Below are 27,004 nucleotides of genomic sequence, written 5' to 3'. Positions count from 1 at the left end.
TTTTTGCAAAATCATAGACATGTATTTACAAATCAAGTATAATGGGAACACAGAATGATCTTGGAGAGAGCCTTACCGAGCTGACTGCTGTAAGTTAACCGAATGCGACCAGGGTTTAAACTTTAAAGGCTGAACGAATGACTGACAGCCACAGCAGAGAAAAGAGTTTGTGTGAACTTTAATGTAAGGACTTAAATATTCATATGTAGCTCACATTAAGCTATCGTATGGCTTCAGAAGTAACACAGAATAAATCGCACAATCGAAAAAAATAAAAATAAATAAATATCGGATTTGGATCGATTCTCTCTGACTGATACCCGATCCGAGAAAAATGGCACTATCGGAGCCGATACCCGATATGAATATCGGATCGGCGCATCCCTACCCAAAATACTCATCCTGATAATGTAATTTACAGTATGCTGGCAAACAGAAAGTATTCATAAATATACCTGTAAAGAAGCTATTTTTGAGGCTTAGCAAATCAGAAACAAAGAGACAAGCTAAGCGAGCATGGCAGAGAGCATCAGTACAGTAATATAAAATGCTTATTACTTTTCAACATCTGCTTCTGCCGTCATTTACTCAGGAATATTTTTTAAAACTAATTTAATGGCACAGACTAATACTAAAACATTGCAATTATGGGAACAATGACAATATTATTTCCCTCGTGGCAAAACGTCATTCAGAGTAACAAATCATGGTCATTCAGCGTAATGGACATATTTATGAAACAATATATTTATTCTGACCTGTACTTAAATAAGAGTATGTGATCATACTTAATGTTATTATATTTAAAATGACTTTCACTTCCCTACAAAAACAAATGGGTAAAACCTAGTGTTTGAAGGACATTAGCAAAGTATAAAGATTTAAAAATGAAAGTTAATTGGTATTTGAGGGCTGCAGTGTGATCCTTATATAAAGTCTTTTAATTTGTCATCAAATGATTCTTGTTTAAAATATGCCTAACAAGATTTTTTGGTATATAAATATTGTTACACTGAATGACATTTTAGTGGGTGTCTTCTGTAAATTATGGTAAAAAAAAAAAAAAAAAGTATAAGATCATAAGTCATTATTTTTTCCTCAGAAAAACATCAAATTAAACAGGACACATGTATGGAGGAAAAAAATGAAAGCTGTATTACATTTTTATTTTTTCGTCTATGACCCATATATATATATATATATATATATATACATACATACATACTGTATATATAAGGGGGTTTTAAGCATCAAGAAATAAAAGTGTAATACAGCTTTAATTTTTAATCAGTTTTTCTGGTCCTCGAATCTGATTGGTTGAGAGGAGTGCAATATTCTATTGATAACAGAGCTCCAACAGTTTCACTACGTTTGTGGTATTTCTCACAGCGAGTGTCATGGCAGATGCCCAAATCCACTATAATTTTATAATTTTTTGTGTCACGGAATGTAGTTTTAAGAGTTTTTTTAGGCGAGAATGTAGTTGTTTAGACTTCAAATATGCAGTTTGTTAATAAAGATAACGTCTATTTGAAAATTTGCTTTGACATTTTCGGAGATGTGAGCTCCAGGGCGCCAGCGGCCGTTCAGCGCTCATGAACCCGCCGAGAGCAGCCTCACCTCGGCCAGATCTTCTGGAATTTGCTGCTGGTTCTGATGTCTCTATAGTGGTTAAACATGATATATAATTTGTTTTGGGTAAATCTAATGCACAGTCTTTAGTCTCATGAATTCATTATTCGTTCCAGAGTAAATAGTTTTAGCTGAGAGCAAAATCTCAATATGGTATATGTTATCTAGCCTAACTTCAGTGCAGTATATCAAAGCGCTGCCTTTGTACTTTTGACTTAAAGGGTTAGTTCACCCAGAAATGACAATTCTGTCATTAATTACTCACCCTCATGTTGTTCTAAACCCGTAAGACCTCCGTTCATCTTCGGAACACAAATTAAGATATTTTTGATGAATTCTGACAGCTCTCTGACCCTCCCATAGACAGCAATATAATTACCACGATCAAGGTCCAGAAACGTAGCAAGGAGATCTGTAAAATAATCCATGTGACATCAGGGGTTCAACCGTAATTATACGAAGCTACGAGAATACTTTTTGTACGCAAAGAAAACAAAAATAACGACTTTATTCAACAATTCATCTCTTCCGCATCACCCTGGTGCCATTTTGGAGAATATCCACTTAACGTAAACAGCGTATGCTATTCTGTGTCAGCTGCGTCACACGGATACGTTTTCTATGTTCTTTATGCTTTGATTTGAACGAAAACAACGTATCCACGTGACGCAGCTGACAGTGGATATTCTCCAAAATGGCACCAGGTTGGATTTAATTCTATTATGGAAATTTCCCCTCCACTCCAGCCACAGCACGCTCTCGCTTTCTCTCTTGCACGCTCTTTCTGTATGTTCTCCTTGGGTGAGCATTAGTTCAGCCCTGTCAATCGCTTAACCGGGCCATTTCAAATAGCTTTTTAGATGTTTTCCCCTGAGAGCGCTGTCCTTTTGACATCTAGTCATGCATTCGGATAGCATTTGCACTTTGAGGTAAAATGGGCATTATGTACTTCTCTCACGTTTATCTTTATCTGCAGGTAATGTACGCTAAAGTCCAGGAGATCTGTGATGAAAGCAATAGTTCACCCAAAAAATAACACTGTCAATTTACTCATGTAATTCCAAACATGTATCTTTTTTTTTTTTCAAAAAGTAAATTAATAATTTTAACACTCCTCTTTCCCATACAATGTCCGTTCATATGTCTGACAAAAAAGTGCAATAATAATAATAATAAAAACTATTATTATTATTGTATAAGTATTACAATTTGTTTTGTTGTCAGGACACTGTTATTATTATTAACAGCAAGTCATAGATATTAGTATTAAATATATTATTACAATTAATTATGTTGCTTGGACTTTTGTTGTTGTTGTTATTAGTAACAGTGATTAATAAATAATATTATTATTAGTAGTAGTATATATTCTAATAGTAGTTATTACAATTTATATAACAATTCATATAATAATTATTAAAATTTATTTGGTGCCTGGACTACTGTACATATTATTATTACTATTTAGTGGTCTAGGCACCACAAAAATGGATAGTGGACTAAGACCTGATCACAACTAAAATGAACTAAAATGAGATGTGAGCCACTTTTATTGCACAAAGAGAACTGGATTTTTTCACTCCAAGACGTAGAAGTAATCTATATCACTCGTGTTCTGTATTCAAAGTCTTCAGAAGGCATTTGAGCTTTAATACAGGCTTGGAGTCGAATGGACTACTTCAATGGTGCTTTTTTGAAGCTTGACAGCTATGGTCACTCTGTGAGCTGCCGTTGTATTGGGAAAAAGAAAACTCCTTTTGTGTTCCATGGAAAAATACCACTGGGTTTGTAACAATGTGAGGGTAAGTACATAATGACACAATTTTCATTTTTGTGAACTATTGCTTGAAGGACAGAGAATGTGGTGAAATGAGGCATTGGGGCTTTGAAATAGGCTTTGTTGAACATGAAGGGATTTGGCCAGTGTAGTGGACTGGTTTACCTGCCGAAGGGCTTTCGAAGACTCGGGTGGTAATATGTTAGCATCCCAGGGGTCATTACATTCACAGGACAGCCTCCACTCCACTCCTCTTTTGCCCAGTCCTGAAAACACAACACAACCATTAACATTTTGCAGCAGTCAGTGTCAATGTGAACTCTAATTTTGGGCTAATAAATGATCTAGGAAACATTTGGACTCTGTGGTTGTGATGTGGCTTGTCCTTTATTTCCTAAGAGAGACAGATTTAATATGCAGGTGCTATTTGCATTGACACTGACAAAACTTTTAGATCTCTGGCAGACTACATTTGGCAGACAGTCTTCTTGTTTCTCTTCACAATGAGCAGGTTATTTTTATATTACTGCAGCTTCACATCATCATAAACTCTCTGCAACCTCCTATTTCTCTCTTTTAATAAGGTCACCTCAGTGAATTCTGTGTGGATTAGACTAAATGTTCCCTTCAGTTCATGTTCAAACTAAATAAAAAGGTCTAGAAATTATTTATAATTTAATTTAATGAAGAATTATTCATTATTCATGGCATTATTCATCATTAGAGCCCTGTAGCCTTTCTTCATGAAATACCTTTATGGTCTTAAGTAGGCATCGTGGTTAATGTTGAATGTTCTTAAATGCGCCTGTAGATTTTATGAAGGTACTTGAAGCAAAACCCTTAAACTCTCCAAGCCTCTTAGAATTATTTGCATGTTAATCATGTATTTTTGGACTTAGATGATTATATTAAAATGCAGCTGTGTCATCTCAAGCAGCTCTCTTGGTAGTATGCATCACCTTTCTATGAAATTATTATTAACACCATTAGAGTTAACCATTATTAGCTTAATGCAATCAGCTGAAAACTAAAAACCCGATGCTACCTCCACACCACTAGGTGTCAGTGTAAGTCTAAGACCACTGGCCAGAACAACACAATAAAGTGCAAACATTACATATAGTCCATTCACTTTATAAATTTAAAACCTAAAACATACAGTACATAACAAATATGGATAAAAAAAAAAAAAATTAAAAACAGATGTAGTTGGCGATGGGCCCTTCAACATGGTCCAATTAATTTAATATCAAAAGCCTATAGTAAAAAACTGTTTGAGGTAACATACTGCCTCATGTTCACGGCCAAGAGCCGTGGGAACTTGAGCGAGGCCGGTGGAGTAAATGCTAATGCGTGACACCAGCGCCACTCAGAGAGGACCAGGCCTGGACTTTATTTTGTGTTTTGGTTCTGTTTGTATATATTGAATATATAACACTGTTCTAGTGGTTTTTGGATATTTTAATAAAAAAATCTTACATATTGTGCCTTTAAGTCATAATTAACAAATCGAAATTATGCAATAAAAAGGCATACGTATGAGATAAAGAGTTGAAATTATGAGATAAACTGGCCATGTGTCCAGGGTTTTTTCCCCGCCAGCGGCCTGAGACTGGGATAGGCTCCAACAACCCTAGAGAGGACAAGCGGTTTGGAGAATGGATGGATGGAATTATGAGATAAAACATTGAAATTATAAGGAAAAAGTCAAAAAGATTTTTTAAAAAGATTTTTTTTAACTTAGTCATAATTATGATTTTCCAAAGTCATAATTGTGACAAAATGGTTTGAGAAAAAAAGTCATAATTACAACAAATCATAATTATGATATAATAATTATGTATTACAAAAACAATTGTGACAAAAAGTAGAATTTTTATGACTCATGATTGCTTTAATTTCATTCATCAATTTCATTATTAATATATATATTTTTTTAATTAATACATTTTTAATTAATGTAATAATTGATGTAATTTATGTAATAATTATGATTTACCAAAGCATTATTATTGTGTTTTTTATGTGGAATTGTTGCATTATTCCAAATAAATAGATTATGATCCACAAATAAATGTAAGACTAACAAAAATTAAACATATTGACAAATAAATAGAATGAGATCCACAAATAAATCTTAGAGTTTCACAAATATGAATTAAATTCACAAATAAATAAAATGAGATTTGCAAATAAAAAACATTCACAAATATCTTTTTATGTCACAAACACAACTTTGCCTGGCATTCATTTGTGTTTATTCCTGTGCATTTGTAGATTACTGCATGCATTTGTAGATCGCTCCCCATATATTAGTTAATGGCTTTCTGTGCCACCCACCGTCTACTCAAGCCAATCAGACAACAGCCAAATTTCGCTGACCTATCGTAGCATGTTCTAGAGGCACAACACGATGGAGGACAAATGATTCACACATTAGCTTTGATGTGTCCAGTTGCAGTTACAGCTGTTGCAGCGCAGCACAACAACAAGCAGAGTAGACATGACACAATGGCTTATTCGGCCTTTTAATGCACAATCGCGGTGACAAATATAGGGCATAATAACACGTATAATATCAATGGGCACCGTGCATTTACTTTGGATATAGTTAAGTAACTTTTACCATCAAAACTAGTAAGTCTGATTCATATGAAATATTGTTTGCGTGATCAAGTGTTTTAACCAATAAATATCTCGTCTTACATTTATATGCATTTATTTTCAACACACCTGCTCCACATTTAAAAAAAATAACCCAGGTTTATTTTTTCCTCCCCAAACAATGGCAATAACTTTGTAATATTTTTAATTAATGTTTGAAGATATTATTTAGAATGCTTTATACATCGTTAGATCCACATAGCCGCTCATATACATCAGTTAAACGGCTTGACTGAAAAACCTATTACACAAACTCGCATGTTTCGAAACAACTCGAATCCAGTTATTTATTAGTCAGTTACTTATTGAAGCTTTTCTTTCCATCTTGAATATCATGACGCTTCCATAACGCCTTTGTATCCAGCATTTAAAGCACTGTTTCTCTGGCATTTTCAGATTCATGTAAAATATAATACTGTGGCTTGGCTTGATACACAGTCTAATGGTCTAACAAAATCCAATTTTAAACATAATTTAATATACCAATTTGTATGGCCCTTATATTTCCTATTTGAGCCAATGCAGATGAATGAAGTTATTTCAGGATGAGACCGCCCTGAGACGTGCTACGATTGGTCAGCGAAGTGTGGCTGTTGTCTGATTGGCTTGAGCAGACGGTGGGTGGACTCAACGCATTTGTGTATTGTCAGTGTCTTGACACCAGAAATGTTTCAAAATCCAGAAATGCTCGCAGAGATCCATGCACAGAAAGCAATTCACAAATGCACAGGACACGATCCACAAATTAATGCCAGGCAAAGTTGTGTTCGTGACATATAAAGATATTTGTGAATATGTTTTTTATTTGCAAATCTCATTTTATTTATCTGTGATTTTAATTAATGTTTGTGAAACTCTAACATTTATTTGTGGATCTCATTCTATTCACTTGTCAGTGTTTGATTTTTGTTCATCTCTTTACATTTATTTGTGGATCATAATCTATTTATTTGGAATTATGCAACAATTCTATCTCCATAGGAAATGGGCCTTCATACAAAAGTTTTTATTATTAAGTTATTTAAAGCCTCTAAGACTTCATTGAACGAGCACCAAATAGACGGAGAGCAATAGAATAAGAGCGCAATAATTCTCATATGTAGAATTTTAAAACTACAAGTGTATTTTATGATAGCAGATAACAGTAATGGGGTAATCAAAATATAATGCAACTAATCTGTGTTCGTGTTTATTTACTTTCATTTTTAGTTTAGTGAATTGAACTTCTGTTTTAAAAAGCTTTTAGTTTGTAATGTTGCAATGTTAGTATGTAATGTGAATTTAGCCCCTTTTTGCACATAATAGATAGTATAGCCTACTTTCACTATATTTGTTTTCATTGCCTTTAATATAAACATTGTTTCATTGGACAACATTGGGCAGGCTGTATAAATAAATAATTATCCAAATATAAATTGTATAAAATACCTATATATATACAGTATATATTACACACACCGTATATCGCATTTCAGTCAAAAAATACCGAGATATGATTTTTTGGCCACATCGCCCAGCCCTTCTCTAAGGGCAGAAATAATGTGCTTCAGCTTCTTCACACTATATGCATTAAACACCATGGATATTTTAGAGTTGATGTACTTTTGCTTTCCACAATGCGCCATAAGCCCAGTGCATGAGACCTCTCATGGCACTCTGGGTAATTCTTTACTTGAAAAGGTACAGGTAGTGTATTTCCTTTCTCAGTTGCAGCTCATTGGAAAATGGCCTTGTCATCAGTAGTCCCATCATCCTCTCCCGCTCTCTCCATCCACAGGTCACAGAGTTGCTTAAGGCTATTCTCCCTTTTCACTTATAGTGCTAAAGTGGCCTGACACCCCTTTCACACCAAGGTGGTAAAATGTTAACATACTGTTGAAGCTGATTGCTGTCAAACCAATGTGCCCGTTTGTCAATCTAAATTACGCCTCCTGTTTGGTCTATGGCACCATTTTACCTCTCAGGGGAAATAAATTCCCATTTATTTTGTGAAATGGTGCATTTCAGGCACAGTGGAGGACTGGTTCTTAGCTTTGATCAATGAGGAATAGAGGTGGCCGCAGAGATTTCCATTTCAGTTGATGCCCGTGGTGAGTGTCAGACGGAGGCTTGTCAGAGTCATACAGGAGACTGGACAGAGGTGATGAACTCTAGCAGGTCTTAATAGGTTTCATGCCTGATTCTAGACAATGTGTGTTATTTTCACATGCTGACTCATTCAGTCGGAACAGGAACTGCAAACTGAGAGCTTTGACATTTGGATCCATTCAAGACTAAAAGATGTTTTCACTGCCACTCTTTCATCCATCCATTTTCCAAACCACTTGTCCGGGCCGACATGTATCAATTACTGGTAGAACTGAGTTAAAATAAAATGTCATCATACCGGTTAGGGTGTAAATTATGGAAGCATATAGGTAGCAAAATTCAATTTAAAATGCAATATGCAAAATGGCAATGCAATATTCAAAATGGCAATGTATTTCTGTATTTAAATTTACATTTTCCATTACCCATACGTGCAAAGTTTGTTGCAAAAGGAAAATGAAAATTAAATTATATAATTTACATTTGCCATTTCCAACTGTAGTCTTAATATGTAAATTGCATGCAAATTTGAGCGCTTTATAAGTTGTGAAATGAAATGCAATCCTAAGTGTTCTAACTGTTAGTCTAAATGCATTTAGGACAAATAGCATTTAAATGATCATTATGCTACCATTTCTGCTTGAACATGTTACACATATCAAATCAATTTGTGTTATACATTTTCATTTTCATTTCGCAACTTATAAAGCGTTCAAATTTGCATGCAATTTACATATTAAGACTACTGTTGGAAATGGCAAATGTAAATTATATAATTTAATTTTCATTTTACTTTTGCACCAAACTTTGCACGTATGGGTAATGGAAAATGTACATTTAAATACCTTCGCTACCTATATGCTTCCATAGTAAATTAAACAATTAAACACTGCACCCCCCGGAGGACATCAAAATGAAGGGTTGCGGGAGTCTTAAAAAATACCTACACTTAGCAGCCTAATTTTTACAAACTGCATATGAAACGTTTCTGTAGCTCTGTCTGAATGCCATTTGTAATATCATTTCCAAAAATGGAAACCACCCATAAATTGGGTCATGCTGTTGACATTGCCTGAGGTTCAATTCATAAATGCATAAAAAACTCGTTTTGCCATCTAAATGAAATTGTATTCCATGAATACATTTGCAATACAGTTGGGATAATTTGTTGTTGAATTGAGTTTATTCAAATTAAAATCTGTTAAAAATCCTTTGAGCCCCACCTTAAAAGTTACTGGTCAGTCCTACCTTAGCAACTGTTGCCGTCTGCCATATCTCTACAGTTTTTACTGCATAATTTAACAATTTATTTAAACAAAAGCAGAATTTAGAATTATTTGCAATGTTACAATTCATTCCGGACCACTTAAGAATAATATCTAATTCATTTTTACCAATTTATTAGCACATTTGACTGAAAATCACACTGTTGACATACATTTCCAGCTAATTTCTATGGGTTGTTCTGCAGTCTGAGTTATATTAGTTAGCAAAAATGACCAAAGTGGATGGAGGTTAGCTAAGAATCAATTACCATTTATTAAAACGGCATATTTTTCTTGAAATGACTTAAAAATAAAATAACCACAGTTTCTTCACAATCAAACATTAGCATCATTTAGTCAGACAGTTGCAGAGACAAACCTCCACAGACTCAGTGGTGTCCCCAAAATGACCTAAAATAAAAAAGCTAGTGTCTTCCTGAGTCTATTTTCCACATTTTTCTGCTGTGTGTAACAACGCAAGCCACCATAAAATATTTTTCTGCATAATTTTTTGATTTCCCTCAGCACTGTTTTCCCGTACACTCCAGGTGCTCCTAGCTGCTACTAAATAAAGCTGAAGCAAAGAGTTTCGCAAGACAATGACTATACTTTCTGTGACTCAGCGCACATATTGGCTGAAATTCGCCACATACCTTTTCTTCGTAGTGAATGTAGGTGGATGCCTCCAGACCAAGGTACTTCACCAGGCTGGAGATCACAGCATCTCTTCTCTCCTCCATCTAAAATGAGCACAAAAACATTTGTTTTTTCATGTTTTAAATTATTTCAAATATCATTATTCAACGTTTTATGTTAAAAACAAAACATTAGGCCTATTTATGCATCTGTAACTGCAGTTTAAATGCATCCATGTCCCCTCTGAGATACATAAACTGTGTAAATACATCTAAATGCTATTTCAGATGCAGATTCCAGAAATGTTTTCTTATGTTGGAATAAAAGACACTAAGTACTGGATGAAGTGCTTCTTATTCTTACCCAAAAATACAAAATGGAAGAAAGAGTTAAAACTGAACACAATCTTGCTACTCAAGCTGTGTATGAACATTTTTTATATATATTGATTTGCTTCTTTTCCATTTTGCATTTACTTGTACTTTTACTTTCAATACTTAAGTACGTTTAAGATTTAAAAAATACTTTTCGTACTTAAGTAAAATAAATATCACATACTTTAAGACTTTTACTCAAGTAATATTCTAAACGGTGACCTCAACTTCTGCCAAAGTCATTTTCTGGTAAAATATCTGTACTTTTACTTGAGTATGGCTTTCAGGTACTTTATACACCACTGGCCACCACCCAACATAAACAATCAATAATATAGAGTCAAAACTGTTCCATGTATTATGTATTTCAGCACAATTAACTGTATGTTATTTATTTAATGAAGTATGAGTGACCCCTGATTACTTGAGTATGGCTTTCAGGTACTTTATACACCACTGGCCACCACCCAACATAAACAATCAATAATATAGCGTCAAAACTGTTCCATGTATTATGTATTTCAGCACAATTAACTGTATGGTATTTATTTAATGAAGTATGAGTGACCCCTGATGGCCTTATGTTGCATCATTCAATTGTCAATTGCAAACGCGAATCGGTCTGTTTTAAACTAAAAGATGGAAGACTGAACAGTTCCTTTTCTCTGTTTTTATTTGAACTCCATAAGATGAGGCATGTCACCTCGGAACATTTCTTTGCCGTTTACTGTAGCTGACACAAACTATTGTTCAGCAGAGGACAGCATTTAACGAACAAACTTCAAAAAAGTAACATCAATCTATACATTTTTGGTTTTAATATTTTTATTGTGTGGTAACTTTTATAAAAGCAATAAGGTACTCGTGGCGTGCTGTGTTGTGAATAAGTCATGGCTGAAGGGTGTTTTTAAGCATGACGCGAAACGGGCCTCTTGTACCTTATTGCTTACATATAAAGATGTACTTATGTCTTAATTAAAAGGGTAAAAAAAAATAAGTACATTCATAAATTTAGAAATACAAATTTAAACTATAATACATTTTCAATTAATTGCAAATAATTAATTGCAAATAACTTCTCCAAAAACATTACTTATACTCTTCTAAAGTATATAATCTACTTAAGTATTCCTTTTCAACTTATGCTAAACTGTACTTCTCTTTCACAAGGGCGAGATCCGGGCTGGGTCTGGTTCTCCAACCTCCATCGATTGGAATAACTCAATTTCCTTTTTGGTCTCTGTTCTCCATGATTTATGGGTAGAAAGGGGCCGGGCTGTGCACCCTTGCCGTTACTATGCCAGTGAGTGACAGATGTTAAGGGAACGTATAAAACCCTGCATCTGCATGTTGCGCACACTTCTACTTGAACCGAGTGTCCCAGGCCATAATTCAGCCTACAGTTATTGCTTCGAACCAGGTATGGGGCTGGGCGGCAGAGGAACCATCTGCGGGAGGGGTTTATAAAAGTGCTCCATAAGGAGTTGGAGGGCTAGCCACTATCTCTAATGCCTAGCCATAAAACAAACTGCACAAAATTACACTTCATGTCCACACTTCAAACTTTGCCAGCTCATTCATGTGAAGGTAATGTCGAGTAACAGCAGAAAGCACACAGCTCGGGTGTATTGCGCTGTCAGTCTGGGCTCTTCACACATCTGTAAGAACCACAGCTTGTCGACAAATGCTTTGCAGAGTACATGACTCTTCGTTTTACGGATATATCTCAATTAATGCAGGCGATAAATGGGTATTTCAACATAAAATACTACCAGATGCAAACTAGTAATGTTGTATTAGCAAATGAGAACCAGACTGGCTTGTCCATCTGATTCAATATGAATGAAGCAACCATAAACTCAGTGGTTTAGAAGAACTGCTCTTGTCTATTATGCATGACTACAGACGGTCAGAGAGTTTTATCATAAGAAGCGAGATGGAAATGTGTTTATCAGACCAGTTCATCTCAAAGAGGGAATTCTGGTCTCATCTGGTTTTCATGGATTTTAGCTTTAGGCTAGCTTTTTTCTGCATGCAAGTTGTGTGGCCATCTTTGTTTGATTGAGCGACGAGTGACAGATAAATCAATAGTCTGCCACATTATCAGTCAGGAAAAGTCTCTTTGAAGACTCAGAGCTGGAAATATTTGTTTTCCCAAGATAACACTTGCCGTACCAAAGACATTTGGCTAATCCCTAGTCTGATATTGCTTGTTTACAGACTATTTGGTTGCCGGAAGACTAGCTTAGACTACCATGCAAGTATTATTTATACTGTTACAGACTTAATATTTTGAATTAGCTTTTGTATTTTCAGTTTTCATTTAGTTACATTTAGTTTAAGTTTTAGTAATTTTGTTACATGCTTTTGTCATTTTCATTAGTTTTTGTTTAAATATTTATATATAGTGAAAATAGCTTTATTTTAATTTCAGTTGTAGTAATTTTAGTTAGGGGTGTGCATGGATAGTAAAATATTCAAATATTCGATCTGCAGTAATTATTTGAATAATAAAAACACTATTTGAATTTCACTAAAATGTTGCTTTGCTGGCCATAAATGTAGTGAATCCCTGATAACTCCTGAGCATGCAAACTAAAACTCACACTTAAAACTAAATGCACTGGCTGGGATGTGGAACATGTAAAGAAATTGACTGTATTTGATGACAGAATGGCATTGTCTGCCTCTAGGTACAGCAAAGTTTGGAATTACTTTGATCAACATGTCGTCACCAATAGCCTCGTGGGCAGCGCGTTGACATGTAGCGCCACTTTGCTTCGGGCATCCCGTGTTTGAGTCCCGGCTCGCGGACCTTTCCCGATCCCATCCCCCCTTTCTTTCCCACTTCACTTCCTGTCTCACTACTATACTATCCATAAAAGAAAGGCAAAAACGCCAAAAATAAAACTTTAATTACTTTGATCAGTATATCTTGTGCAACCTTTGTCAAGTGAAACTAAGTTATCTCCATAAGAATCATATGAAATCCAAACAACGAAATATCCAAATATTAATTTTTTATTAGCTCAATGTAATATTTTTGGAAAAATGCCCATCCCTAATTTTAGTATTTCAACTTAAAACTTAATTCAGTTCGTTGCCATGCAAGCCAACATTTCAATTTAAAAAAAAAAAATTGAAATCTGTGGTCTAATATTTATATTTTATTTAAGCTTTATTTAATCTACCGAAAGTATTTTTTAATATAGTTTTATTTTCAATTATGATACAGAGAAAACATGTATACATAACATTACAATTAGCTAATAATTATCGAAAGTATTTTTTAATAACTAACAGTAACAGTTTTGTTTGGTAGCATGGTTAGCAGTTAGTCCCTAGATGCTGTAATTGGGGTCAAAAAACCTTTCAAATGTACAGTAGTTGTGCAGTCTGACAGGAAAATGATAATATTACATAATTTTTTTGCAAATAATATTATTATTAAATGCCTAACCTCTCATTTATTATAATACGTGTTTTTGAAGGCTCTTAAAAGCGTGAAATAAACTTTGAAATGGGAATGCTAACAGTTGTCTCCACATATTATAGTCCACCTCAAGTTAGGCTAGATGAAGAAAACCAGCACATGATATTCCAAAACACAACAAGGTTGTGAGCAGCTCTGCTGGTCTTTTCAGCAGGTTATTGTGCATGACTGTTATAGGGCTGAGCGATATGGCCCAAAACAATGATCACGCTAACATTTTTCATGTCAGTTGATATCAATAATTCTCACAATAAATTTCAAATCTTTATCTTTCAAGTTAAAAGGCTGATTTTTGCTCCTTTCCTTAACAAAATAAGTATTTTAATAGTAATAGTAATAGTATCTTAATAATATCTTAATAGTAATAATTTCTTAGTTTCTCTGATGATGCACATCTTCGGCACAGTTTGCAGTGCAGGCTGCAATATTAATAATATTACATCTTTTTGTCTCTTAGAAGTTCACATTTCACAGTAGCTTGTGCTGACAGATGCAGATGTAAACGTATGTTCATTATCAAAAAACTGTAACAACCTCATTTTTATATGGTGAAATGTAATTATTCGGACTGTTTAAGTTTTATTAAAATTAATCATTGTTCTTCCATAGTAGCATATACGTTTAGATCATGATAACCAGTTAAAACCACACATATAGCACCTCAATGCCATGGTAAAAATGTAACGGTTTCTAGGCATTTCTATGAAAACAGTACTCTACATACATTTTATTATAAATGCACTGTCTTGTTATCTTTTTATCTAGGAAAATTATATCACAATAATTATCGTTATCATTGTATCGCCCAGCCCTTGCCTGTTATGCTTTTCAAAGGCAGTTTTTGAGCAACTAAATGTCAATATATATCTATTTTCACCTCTTGACTCATTGTCTCAGTATTCCCTGAAAGTGTGAAACTGAGAATAGACCTGGCATTTATTATTATTATTAAACTTCCTTCTCTGTATCTCTCACTCCCTCTTTCCATTTCTCACTCCAGTACAGCTTGCTATATGTTATAAAAATACATCACTTTCTTTCCCAGACTCATTCTGTGTATCTGTCTCTCACCTTTCTGTCACACCAGTCATGGGCCTGTACTCCAGTGATGAACCCCACTAGCGCAGGACTGCCTCTGGGGCTGGTGGCATCAAATGTGACGCTTAAAGGACAGTCCTCAGAGGGACGTGCCACGATTTCCCCTGAGAAACCTCTTTCCTTCCAAAATGCCTGTGAAGTCAGATAAAAAAAACAGAGAATAAACAGCCTTAAAAATTAAAAAGCATTCTTTCTTTATTAAAAGAGACCAGCGCAATGCTGAAAACTGACATTATCTGCATTAATGTCAATCATATTTGCATAAATGTGAACATTAAATTGTAGATATATGAGCAGTTATATACAATATCTGCATAGTTATTATCAATCAAACGTCATGCCCTTTCAAACCAAGGAGCAACGTGACTCCACAGATAGTGATTTATGTCAAACATACAGGTTTGGAATGATATGAGGGTTAAATATATGATGACAGAATATTCATCTTTAAGTAAAACTGTTCTATTAGACTAAAATATCTAACACTCTTAATGCATATTAAGAACTAATTTGTTGTTAAAAAGCGTTTTGTTTTTCCCGAAAAAATAAGTGCATGCTGTTTCTTCCATAAAGCCTATTTCATTAAATAACTAAGTGATGTATTAGAAAGTTCAAAATTCATAAATGTGTTATACATAATTAATGAATATATGCAATAATAATAATAAAAGATAATAATAAAAGATTAAAACACATTTTTAAGCACTCAGGCAGGGATTCATGGACTAACAATTAAGTACAAATGCGATGCACAGAAAAGGTTCTGACGCAAAACATTTACAATAGGGCTGATCGATTATTTGTTACACTGAAATAAAACTTACTGTATAGAGTCACTTGGTTATTAAATTTATAATAATAACAAACATTTTACATTAATGCAATCTAAGTTTCAGAGGCAACTCTGGGAGTGATTTTTGTGTCTGTTTTAGTTGGTCCTAATCAAAATTTAGAAAAGAAATAGTGTGAACTTATCATTACTTTTAACATTTTATGCACAAGTAGTGAGTGAATGAAACCCATTATCTTATTTAATATGCAAAATATATTCAAAAACATCTTTCACAGTTGACAGACAAATCTTATCCTCTGCTTAAGGTGGCATCTCCAGTCACTGCAGAGCCAAGACATTAACTTAAAGTGAGGGCTTATAAGGAATATGCTAGACAGAGCACTAGGAGGCATTTCAGAGGCAACTCTGGGAGTGATTTTTGTGTCTGTTTTAGTTGGTCCTAATCAAAATTTAGAAAAGAAATAGTGTGAACTTATCATTACTTTTAACATTTTATGCACAAGTAGTGAGTGAATGAAACCCATTATCTTATTTAATCTTATTAACAAATCTTATCCTCTGCTTAAGGTGGCATCTCCAGTCACTGCAGAGCCAAGACATTAACTTAAAGTGAGGGCTTATAAGGAATAAGCTAGACAGAGCACTAGGAGGCAGCTCTCCATGTCTCTGCACATTTTAACTTCATTACAGAGTTAAATGCAATAAGAGCTGTAGGGGAAGTGACTGCACTGTGCTGGGAAAGCCGGTAAACCGGCTGTGGGTAAGTGGATGGGTTATGCGTGTTACTCACAGTGGGGTAAGTGACGATAAACTTTGTCATGTGGCCGATGGGCAGGAACTGGGTGAGGCGCTGGCGCTCAGCTGGCAGGGCAGGCTCGTAACGGATCTGGCCTGAAAGGGAGGGCATAGTCAGAGTGCCACTGAATTAAATAAGAGCCATTTAGCGCTAGAAAAGAACAGTGGAATGATACTGACATTAAATGGGAACGACAGTTCTGTTCTTACAATTGCTAGAACCCATTTCTCTAAACTTAGGTCACTTTTTCAAAACTAATTTGGTGTAGAAACAATTTCACAAATAAATACAAAGAAATAGCAAGTAACACATTGAGTTAAACATGCAATTTTGAAGTAGAAGGACTGATAGAAAGACAGAAGTACCATATCATACTTCAATGATCTGTGTTTTATTTACAACTTCAAAAACTTTTAAAAGTGCAGTTAGCACAACAGTCTATGTGGGCTAAACTGTAGGTCATTTTTCATTGGTTTGGCACAAAATACATTAATTATTTTCTCACTCAGACACAACTACCGCCAAAACTATATGTACCTTGAGGCCAATATGCACGTTTACATACTTTTTCAAAACCTAACATAATACAAAACCGAACAAGACTGCAATTTGCTACATCTTTACAGTAATACCATACTGAAATAAATTCCACTGCTAAAAACTGAAACTCTCAAAATAATTAGTAAAACAACTGTGTAACACCTACACCGATATTAGTCGTTCAATTTCATTCATATCTATACAAAAGGGGACTTGGGAATAATTTTGTACTCTAATGTAAAAATGGACCATGTAATACTGCACTGAATTCTGGCCAGTACAGAGTTATCATTATTGTTATATATATAAATATAATTACAAAAGAGAACATTGTATAATGTTTTCTGTTATTAGTGTTTTTAAGGCATTGTTTCATGGGCGATAAGGCGTTTGTTCGGTAACAACCTTTGCTAGTACTATGAAATAATGACGTGATTTGAGACATGTACTAAGAGTTTTGGTACATTGGGTGCATTATTTTTTATAAGAAAATCAAGTACATGCATACAATGCCTTAAAATTCTGCTTATATAGGCAGCTCACTAGGTTTAGGAACAGAGCGAATGTCTTGCTGACACTCTTGATCATAGGGGATTATGGGATACTGTTTATACATTGGATTTAGGGGGTGTTATTAAGTAGAGGACAGGACTGAATAGATATGCATGTTTTAAAGAGAAATGGAAAACAGCAAATGGATTCAAAGACATGAAAGGGAAAAATAGTGAGCAGAGGAACACAGACAGGAAGAATATGGTATAGAATAACTCATAGGTCTCAGATCATCCTTTGGTATTGATTCAGGTGGCTATACCTTCTAATCAAGCAGCACTTTGGCAAATTGGATGTAATACCCCAATGACTAGCTCTCCATGAAATTGCCAATCTATTAAAGAATCCCTGCGATTTAATGCTACTACTTTGTTTTCCTAAAAGCTGTAATTAAGGCTTAGCCCATTTTGTGAGTGTAAGTGTGGGGTATCCAATAACTTTATGTGCAGCCCTCAGGGCCATTCTCTACGCCTGAGAAACACAAACAGTGACAAAAGGGACACTGACCTAATTTTTGACGAGACCGCCATCTGGCGACAAGCCAACATGTTAGCTAGCCTTTTGAAGAGGGAGGCACACAAATAAATTGTTGTTTGCTGCCCAGTCGATCACTTGAAACGAAAATGCTAAAGCATAATAGTAGAAACCTCATGAAAAAAAAAAAATATATATTGTTATGGAAATAATATACTTTAAAAGAACATACTTAAGTGCGAACTGAATTTAATGTTTTTGGAGATGTAGTTGTATATAATTTATAAAGCAAAATGAAAATGTATTATAATTTAAATTTAAATTAAAAGCAATTCGTTCTTAAAAAGTGATTTTTTCCCCACTTAAGTAGGGCTTATGCAGAAGCCGTGGCCGCCCCCGCTGCCGCTCGAGGGCGTCAGGAGCCACCCCTGGAGGTGGGGGGGGTAATGTCAGGGATTCATCAAACCATCCTGTTTTGCACTTACCTGTTGTGTCTGGCCTTGCTTTGTGACAATATCTTTATACCTGTATGTAATTTTATAATTACTTCAATTGTCTTTAAAATTTGTTGGTCACATATTTAAAAATATATATTACATATTTAATTATATAATTACACATTTGTAATTAGGGTTGAAATTTGATACATTTAAAACAATATATTAACTTTAAGTGTAATATTGAATGACACACTACAGTTGAAATTCTAATAGCACTTAGCATGTGTTTTTGTACGTTAGTAAACACATCAAAATAACTGGACTTTGCATGACAAAGAATTAAGTGTACTTAAGTGGGTTAAGAAATGCTTTACTCAACAATTTCTTCTCTTCCGTGCCAGTCTTCGACACACATTCACGAAAATACCATGACTATCCCTTTAAGATTTAAAGTACACTACGAGTGAACATTCAATACAAGCACACTTCTTTTTCACAAGGGAAAAAATATCTGAAATAATAATGAAAAAAATATTTTTACCTTTTTAATCAAGCAGCACAATATGAAAGTCTTTCCCTGGAAATAATAATGGTAACACATTACAATAAGGTTCCATTAGTTAATGTTAGTTAATGTATAAACTAACATGAACAAACAGTGAACAATACATTTATTACAGTATGTATTAATCTTTGTTAATGTTAGTTAATGAAAATGCAGTCATTCATTGTTAGTTTGTTCATTCACAGTGCATTAACTAATGTTAAAAGCACAACTTTTGATTTTAATAATTTAACATTAACTAAGATTAATAAATGTTGTAGAAGGATTGTTCATTCTTAGTTCATGTTAACTAAAGTAGTTAACTAATAATCCTTATTGTAAAGTGTTACCATAATAATAATAATAATAATAATAATTTTCCCCAAAGAGAAACTGATTTTAGCTAGTGTGAACGGGGCTTTATTCAGAATGGCTGTCCTTTATAATTTAAACATCTGTTTGTTGATTCTCTTTAGTAAACTTGTTTATATCCAGGATTGAGCACAAGCTCCGCCCCCACCACCTCTTTTAGAGACTGATATGTTAATGTAACTCAAACAATGTCTAGTGTATGACAGATAGATGCATGAATAAATTATCATTTTTGCTCATCTAATGTATCATTCAGGAAGACCAGAAAAAAATTGAGTGAAGGAAAGCAACTGTCAGACGGAGGGAAACTTGAAGAAAGAACGTCTCGGTTACGTATGTACCCTCGTTCCCTGAAGGAGGTAACGGAGACGTCACGTCCCGTCGCCACAGCTCCTGTACCACTGCTGAGCGGCCGGGTCACCGGCTCGGCTCCTCAGCGAAAACCTGAATATGCGCTGCATCTGCTGCCTACTTATACTCACGCTGTGATCAGCGGCAGCTGGATGCAATAATCGCATGCCAATGTGCATTGGCTCGTTTAGTTTACATTCGAAGTAGATTGGTCTCTCTAAGCGAGATCCCAATTCCAATTCGTCGGTCATCCGACGTGACGTCTCCGTTCCCTCCTTCAGGGAACGAGGGTTACCATACGTAACCGAGACGTGTGTGAACATGCATAAACAACAGGCTCATAAAACAAAACATGAAACATGAGGTTTTTTTTGTTTATTTTATTTTTTTCCTGTTTTGATGCCAAAATGTAAATGGACATAGGACTAGTTCATTCCCTCAAGACGTTATGTACACAGTTATACACTTCCCTATTTTCCAGTTTTCAAATACTTTTTAGCTTTGAGTCAAATGTTGTAATGTTGTGATTCATTTGGGAACTGGCTAGTACGTTTCATAGCTTAAAACTGTTCATTGAAGAATTGTTTTTAAAAAGTGAGTGGGAAAGTCCCTAGAACAGCCTGATATGAATGTGATTATCTAAAAAGCTGGATATGCAAAACAATTACAAAATACACTACACTGGCACTACGCAGAAAAGCATTTTAATTGGAGCTAATGTTAATAAACGTCTCTATCCAGACAATGAAAACTCAAACAGGACAAGCGATGCAGAGAAGCACTACGTGTGTAATTTTGTTAAGCGACAGCAATCAGAAAAAGATATTTTGATTACATTATGTTTCACGAACGTTGCTAATTGAACAGGAGGCTCTGATTAGCACATTTCCATTGGGTTAACTCTCTCCCAAAGCACTTTCCAACATGTTAATGAATAAAACAAACCGCACAACACACTGTATCCAACACTATAGCGAGAATAAAAGTTACGCCTTCTTTCTTTGCGTGAACATTTGTGCGGCGTTTTGCAAATCTTCTCACATCGTGACATAGACATGTGGGGGCGTATTAGAACAAGCCATTTTAGGTAGGCGTGGTTGACTCTTAACTTTTATAAAGAATATCTCTTTGGATTTGAGACTTTAGTCTTTGCAACTTTACAGATCTTCTTTATGCACCAAGAGCTTGTAACACTCCAAAGAGAAAGGACAAATTGAAATCGCATCATATGACCCCTTTAACAATGATTTATATGTGCAATGGTTTACATGTGACCGACAGTCCCATGTCAACCCACATGAATCTGTCTCTCTGAAGGGCTGAGATGGCAGACGGGATTTAGATTTAGCCGCAGTGACTGAGGTGTGGAGTTGCTCTCACTGATTGAGAGCGATCGCTCTGTGCCTGGCAGTCCATCATAACTGTGTGCTTGTAAGCGACAGCGGCTGTCTGCTTGCTTCAATTTGCTAGACGTTAGGAAACAGCGATGCCGCAACACCACCTTTCTGGAAGCCAAACAGAAAGACAAAAGGGTGAATTCATTTGCGCAGCTTTTGAAGAAATGAGACGCTTGTGTATGTTTTATATCGATTGTGGCAGCAGTAATTCATCTAATAACAATCAAATGATGGAGTGAGTGTTAAACGGGCATATACTGTGTCCAAACGTGCAGTTTCGCCATTTTAAAGAGCAATTCAATGAGTGATGCTGTACAGGCCAGTGAAGTACACTAGTTTGTTGTAATCTGCTGTGTCCTCCAACTGAATACTCAATAACAGTGGAAATTGTGTCGTGCAAATTGCATTCAGCACATATTATTCGAAAATGTTTAGTGAACCGGGTGTCAAAATAACACAACAATGCAAATAAACAACACTACACACAAGCTATGTGGCTGCAGTTCATGCTTTGGTGAATTCCCTGGTTATTTTACAGCCCATATTTTAGTTCCTCTTACACTTCTGTCAGTCTGTCCCTCTCTTTCATGCCCGCAGGTATTATTTTTTTTGTATTTGTGTTGTCTCTATTCCCCCCTCACTCATTGTCATCTCTGTCACCTCTGTTACTCAGGTAGCCTTGAGTGGTGGAACAGACATTTCTAGCATAACCTCAGGCTAATGGGCCACAGGTGCTCTCAGCATTTCTGTAGGATTCGCCCACCCGCCTGGAACCTAGGGGAAAACTGTACTTAAAAAAGAAGCGTGAACCATATCAGTTTCACTCTACTTTTGCACCAAAACTAAAAATTATGGGCATACTGGGCTGAAAACCAAGAATGTTTGTTTTCAATTAGTGTTTGTTTTGAATAACTAAACAAATTCTAATATAAATTAATATACATATAAATTTTACATACTTTTTTATATAAAATGTTTAAATAATTTCAAAAATATTTTATAACTGTGTAGATATAAAAACACAGCCCAAAAATACTGATGACTCATCCTTCTCATCACTGTACAGAATTCTGTCTAATCAAATGCGCCCTAAAATTACAATGTTCCTCCCACAATACTAATTACTTCACACAACAATATTTACGTCACGTGTATGTTCCTGTTTCTACTTATTTGGTTTGGTTCCTGTTCTCATTATTAGTAGTCACCCGTTCCTTGTTATTAGTTATCCTCCTCACCTGTCTGCCCCTCGTTATCTGCCCTATTTGAGTTCTAGCCCGTTCTGTTCTCCCTTGTCTGGAATTGTTGATGTCAACCCTTGCTACATGTGTTTTCCTGTTTCCCTGGATATTAATAAATATTGTATGTTTGAATTGGACTCTGCGTCTCCTCGTTCCGTGTTCCTCACAGTAGCAAACCGTGACAATTTAGGCTTAAATTTAAGATTTATTTATTTGAATTGTATATTAAATTTCAATCCAATTTAGTTATAGTTTTAGCAAACAAATCAATAAATGCATGCTTAATGTGATGCATATTTGTCACCCATACATAAATTAAATGGGTATGATTTTTGTAATAGTACTAATAAACGGAATAAAAGGCACAATGTTTTAAATACACAATAACCAGGTTTATGTAACTTTCCGTTATGTTTGGATCTTTTTGAATACATTTGAACTAACTGAATACAGCTTATTCTACAGCTATCCATATTTTAACCATGTTCGTGCTTTTTAACTGAATAAATGTAATTGTATTCACAATTAATAAATGCATTTATTTCAATTGCTTACAAACGGCACATTATGTGTAGTTAAGAAATTAGAATAATTGCATTTTGAAAATATGATTGCTTAAATCAAATTAAATAGATGCAAATAGTTAATAAACTATGGCATGATTTGTTTAAGTGCAGAAGGCAATGTTTAAGTTTATTAGTTTAAGTTTATAAATGTATGGACATTTTTATATGCAATTCAAATACAAATACAGTTTTTGAATCCTTTTGTTTTATTGTTTCAATGTGTTCTGTCCATTGCTGTCCATTGTCCATTGCAAACTTCCAGTTTGAATAAGAAATGTCAAAACGGGAAAGAAACTGCACCTATCAATAATAAATGTCAAAGCATTTTTAAACTTTGATATTTCCACGTGAACTGCTTTTTCCCCAAAAAGATTGTTATTAGGTGTTAAAGTACTGTTCACATTCTCTTTTTGTTTAGTCGAAAATGTCATAAAATGCCATTTTCAGCTGAAAATTCAGTGGCCAAAATCTGCAGCATCCTTTGTTCCCATTCACACACCCACCCTGCCTTCATTCATCTGTAAATGGCAAAGTGACACTAACAATTTGCTAATTAAAGGTTTGGGCATAAAGCCTGTGCATTTGAACGCATTCCCAAAGTGCTGGGAACTGGAAACATCCCGGCACTCTTAAACCCCAAAATCTGCTTAAACTTCGTTGTAAACACCTTTAAAAATAGGTCACGGCAGTCATACGGATGCTAATGCTTCCCTGCTTTCTTAAGCGAAACTCTGAGTGACGTGTCTGTGAGGTTTTCTTGCCACCGCCGTAGCCCGCTCTCAATGGAGATGCTCTCTCATCAAAGTGGAGTCGATGGGAGGCCGGGCCGGGGACCGTTTTCTCTGCCAGTCAGCTCAAATTGCATGCAGCTGCAGTGCCAGCTTAGTCAGGTACATCGTTTTGGAGGAAGACTTGGGAGATAAATATAGCAACCAACCAGCTGCACCCGGTTATGCTTCGACATGCCACAAACCCACCAAAGGAATGCGTCCAAACTCGGTTGAGCATCCGAACGCCAAACAAAATCCCAAGACAAAAAGCACATACATCCCACAACCTGACTAATCGCAGGCATATTGTAGGCTTGGTGCAGCAAAGCATGAATACTTCATGGGTTTATACAGCTACACACGCACCCACGCACAACAGTTCCAGCAAACACACACACGTCCGTTTCTCATGGTTGCCCACGCACACCCACACTTCATATTCTGCCCTCTCCCCAACTGACAGAAAAATCCAGGATTGCTGTGTAAAGTTTTAACACACGTATTTAAAGCGATCGCTAGAAGACGTCCATCCCGCTGACTTTCCTCATGACAGGCATTCCCTGTGACTTCTGAAGTAAACAAATATCTAAAAATGATGACTGTAAATCAAGGGAAGAGTGTCTAATTCACAATGAGTCCTTTTAGGGAAATGGTTCACACCAAACTTAAAGTACCTAAATTATGCCATTTCAAATATTGCCTTTCATGCAGTGTGTATTGTAGTTGTATGTGAATGTAAACAAACTGCAAAGTTGAAAAGCCGAAAGTACACGATAAATAAAGATATTGTCTCCCAAAAGAAAGAATCGACTCTGAACAGCCGAAACGAGTCGTCAGCAATTCACATCCCACTTCTGTGACGACTACATGTCACTGGGTAACACATTTGCATAATGCCCACCTATGGTCTATGTTGGCCGGCCGCAAACAACTTGACCCTCAAACACTGTAGCTTGTTCGTGTGGTTAACATCATGTCGAGAAGACGCTGTGTCCTATGCTGCGAAAGTAAATTTGTTTTATTTTCACTTCTGAAAGATGAGGCTGCAAAGAATTAGTGGATAACAATTTTTTTTTCCACTTTACCACAGCAGTACAACCCCAATCTTTTGTTGTGTTCCCGTCATTTTATTGACGACTGCTTCTCTAATCTCTAAGAGTTCAACATTGGTTTCACAAAACGCTTGCTCTTTAAAAGTTGGCTCAGTACCCAGTTTATTTGGACCAGCTGACTCCACTGAATCACAACCTGTAAGTATGATAAATAATAGATGTTTATATTGTCTATCGAGTGTTCAAAATACGGAACTATGGCAATGGGGGTATCGTTTTCTACACGCGCTGCCAGAGTAGGCTCATGGAAAGGAGGGGTTTAGAGAGACTGAATCTTAGAACTGCTTTGAACGAATCATTTGAGAATCGTTGGAAAATGAGGTGATATTAAATGCATATTTGGCGAAAACAAAAGCATTTTTTTGACTTTGCATGAATGTAAACCTATTGTAGTAGACTCCCAAAACAATATTAGGAACCTTACAAAATGGCATAATAGTGGCACTTTAATATTCGGACATTGTTTATTCACCCATGTCATTTCAAACCTGCATGCTGTTATTTTTCTATCTGTGAAACAGATAATTAGACTTAAAATCATTGTAAAATCTTAAAATCAATGTTTGAAATGCAATAAAAAAAAATTCTTTGGTCACAAAACAAAAAATCATTATGTATGGTGATGATTCATGGTGACCAGGGGCTCTAAAAGAAAAATTAAATACATAAATAAAAAGTATACTAGGAATATAGAGCACGACCACTATTATGATACTTGTTTAGAGCTTGAATGGCAAAAACATTTGCGTTCTGTGAAAACAAAATAACAACAAATGAGTTACGATAAAGTAACGATTAAAATTTTTAGGTGAACTGTTTCTTTAAAAATTGAATATAATATGAAACTCAATATTGAGAATATATTACAGTAAGACGCAGCTCTTGTGGGCTGCCATGAACAGAAGTCTTCTATTACCTGGCATGCACGATAAAGAGCTATCAAGTCAAGCAGTTCATTAATCATTGAAATGGTGGTGGTGGGGGAGTGACTTCACTCATTATAAAAGAAAGATGGATGGGAGGTTAAAACATTGGTCTCCATCAGCCCAGATGACAAGACGACACGCAGTGGGACACGCTAACACTCGAGTGAGTGAGTCAGTTGCCATTACAAAACTTGTAGGTGTTCAGTTCCCTAAGTGGATTAGTTTGTACATCACAGACAGCAGTTAAAAACTAGAATTAAAAACTATATTTAAGACATTTTCTGAAAACAGTACCCAAAGAAATAGTTAACCGAAACCTATAATATATGAATACAATATTATTAGTGATAATAAATATAAAAATGTACAAAATATTACAATAGTAACACTAATGTAAATCAACTATATTTAAGACATTTTCTGAAAACAAGACTTCAATGAATAGTTTACCCAAACCTATAATATATGAATTTAATAGTATTTTTCTTAATGAAAATTATTAATACTGACAAAATATTACTACACTTACATTAATTTAAATCAACTATAGTTAAGAAATGTTCAGAAAACAAGCCACAAAGGAATCGTTCACCCAAATCTATAATATATATGAATGTAATATATTATTATTCATAATCATAAATATTCATATTTTATATTTACAAAATATAATAACACATTTAAGACATTTTCTGAAAACAAGTTTTCTTGGAACAATTTGCCCAATAATATTAATTTAATGCTATTATTATTAATAATAAATATTAATATTTACAAAAAAATTACAACACTTACACTAATTTAAAGGTGCCATATAATGGAAAACTGTATTTACCTTGGCATAGTTGAATAATAACAGTTCTGTACATGGAAATGACATACCGTGAGCCTCAAACACCATTGTTTTCTCCTATTTATGTAAATCTTGACCACTGAAAAATAGGCGAATCAGAACATAACACCGACTGTGACGTTACAGTCGGGATCACTAATAGTTACGCCCCCAACATTTGCATATACCCGCCCATATACCCACCCATGTTCTATGCCAGCCGTCAGCCGAATCATCAGAAGTTCTGCAGGTATTGTGAAGAAACAAGCGA

At 35.2% G+C, this 27,004-nt stretch overlaps 1 protein-coding gene across 1 annotated transcript in view; it reads right to left on the bottom strand.

The window, feature by feature from the left end:
- LOC107688586 (amine oxidase [flavin-containing] A-like) overlaps positions 1 to 27,004 on the bottom strand; it is a 46,780-nt gene that overhangs the window by 4,749 nt on the left and 15,027 nt on the right. The window contains exons 8-11 of the mRNA XM_016486299.1: positions 16,611 to 16,711; positions 15,001 to 15,159; positions 10,080 to 10,166; positions 3,575 to 3,675 (exon numbers count right to left, since the gene is read on the bottom strand). Of these exons, the coding sequence (XP_016341785.1) occupies positions 3,575 to 3,675; positions 10,080 to 10,166; positions 15,001 to 15,159; positions 16,611 to 16,711 (448 nt within the window). The remainder of the gene's footprint in view (positions 1 to 3,574; positions 3,676 to 10,079; positions 10,167 to 15,000; positions 15,160 to 16,610; positions 16,712 to 27,004) is intronic.

This window comes from Sinocyclocheilus anshuiensis, unplaced genomic scaffold, assembly GCF_001515605.1.
Source record: "Sinocyclocheilus anshuiensis isolate Anshui unplaced genomic scaffold, SAMN03320099.WGS_v1.1 scaffold205, whole genome shotgun sequence".
Taxonomy (NCBI): Eukaryota; Metazoa; Chordata; class Actinopteri; order Cypriniformes; family Cyprinidae; genus Sinocyclocheilus; species Sinocyclocheilus anshuiensis.
Note: the sequence above shows the minus strand (reverse complement) of the source record. Positions and strands in the feature narration are given on the sequence as shown.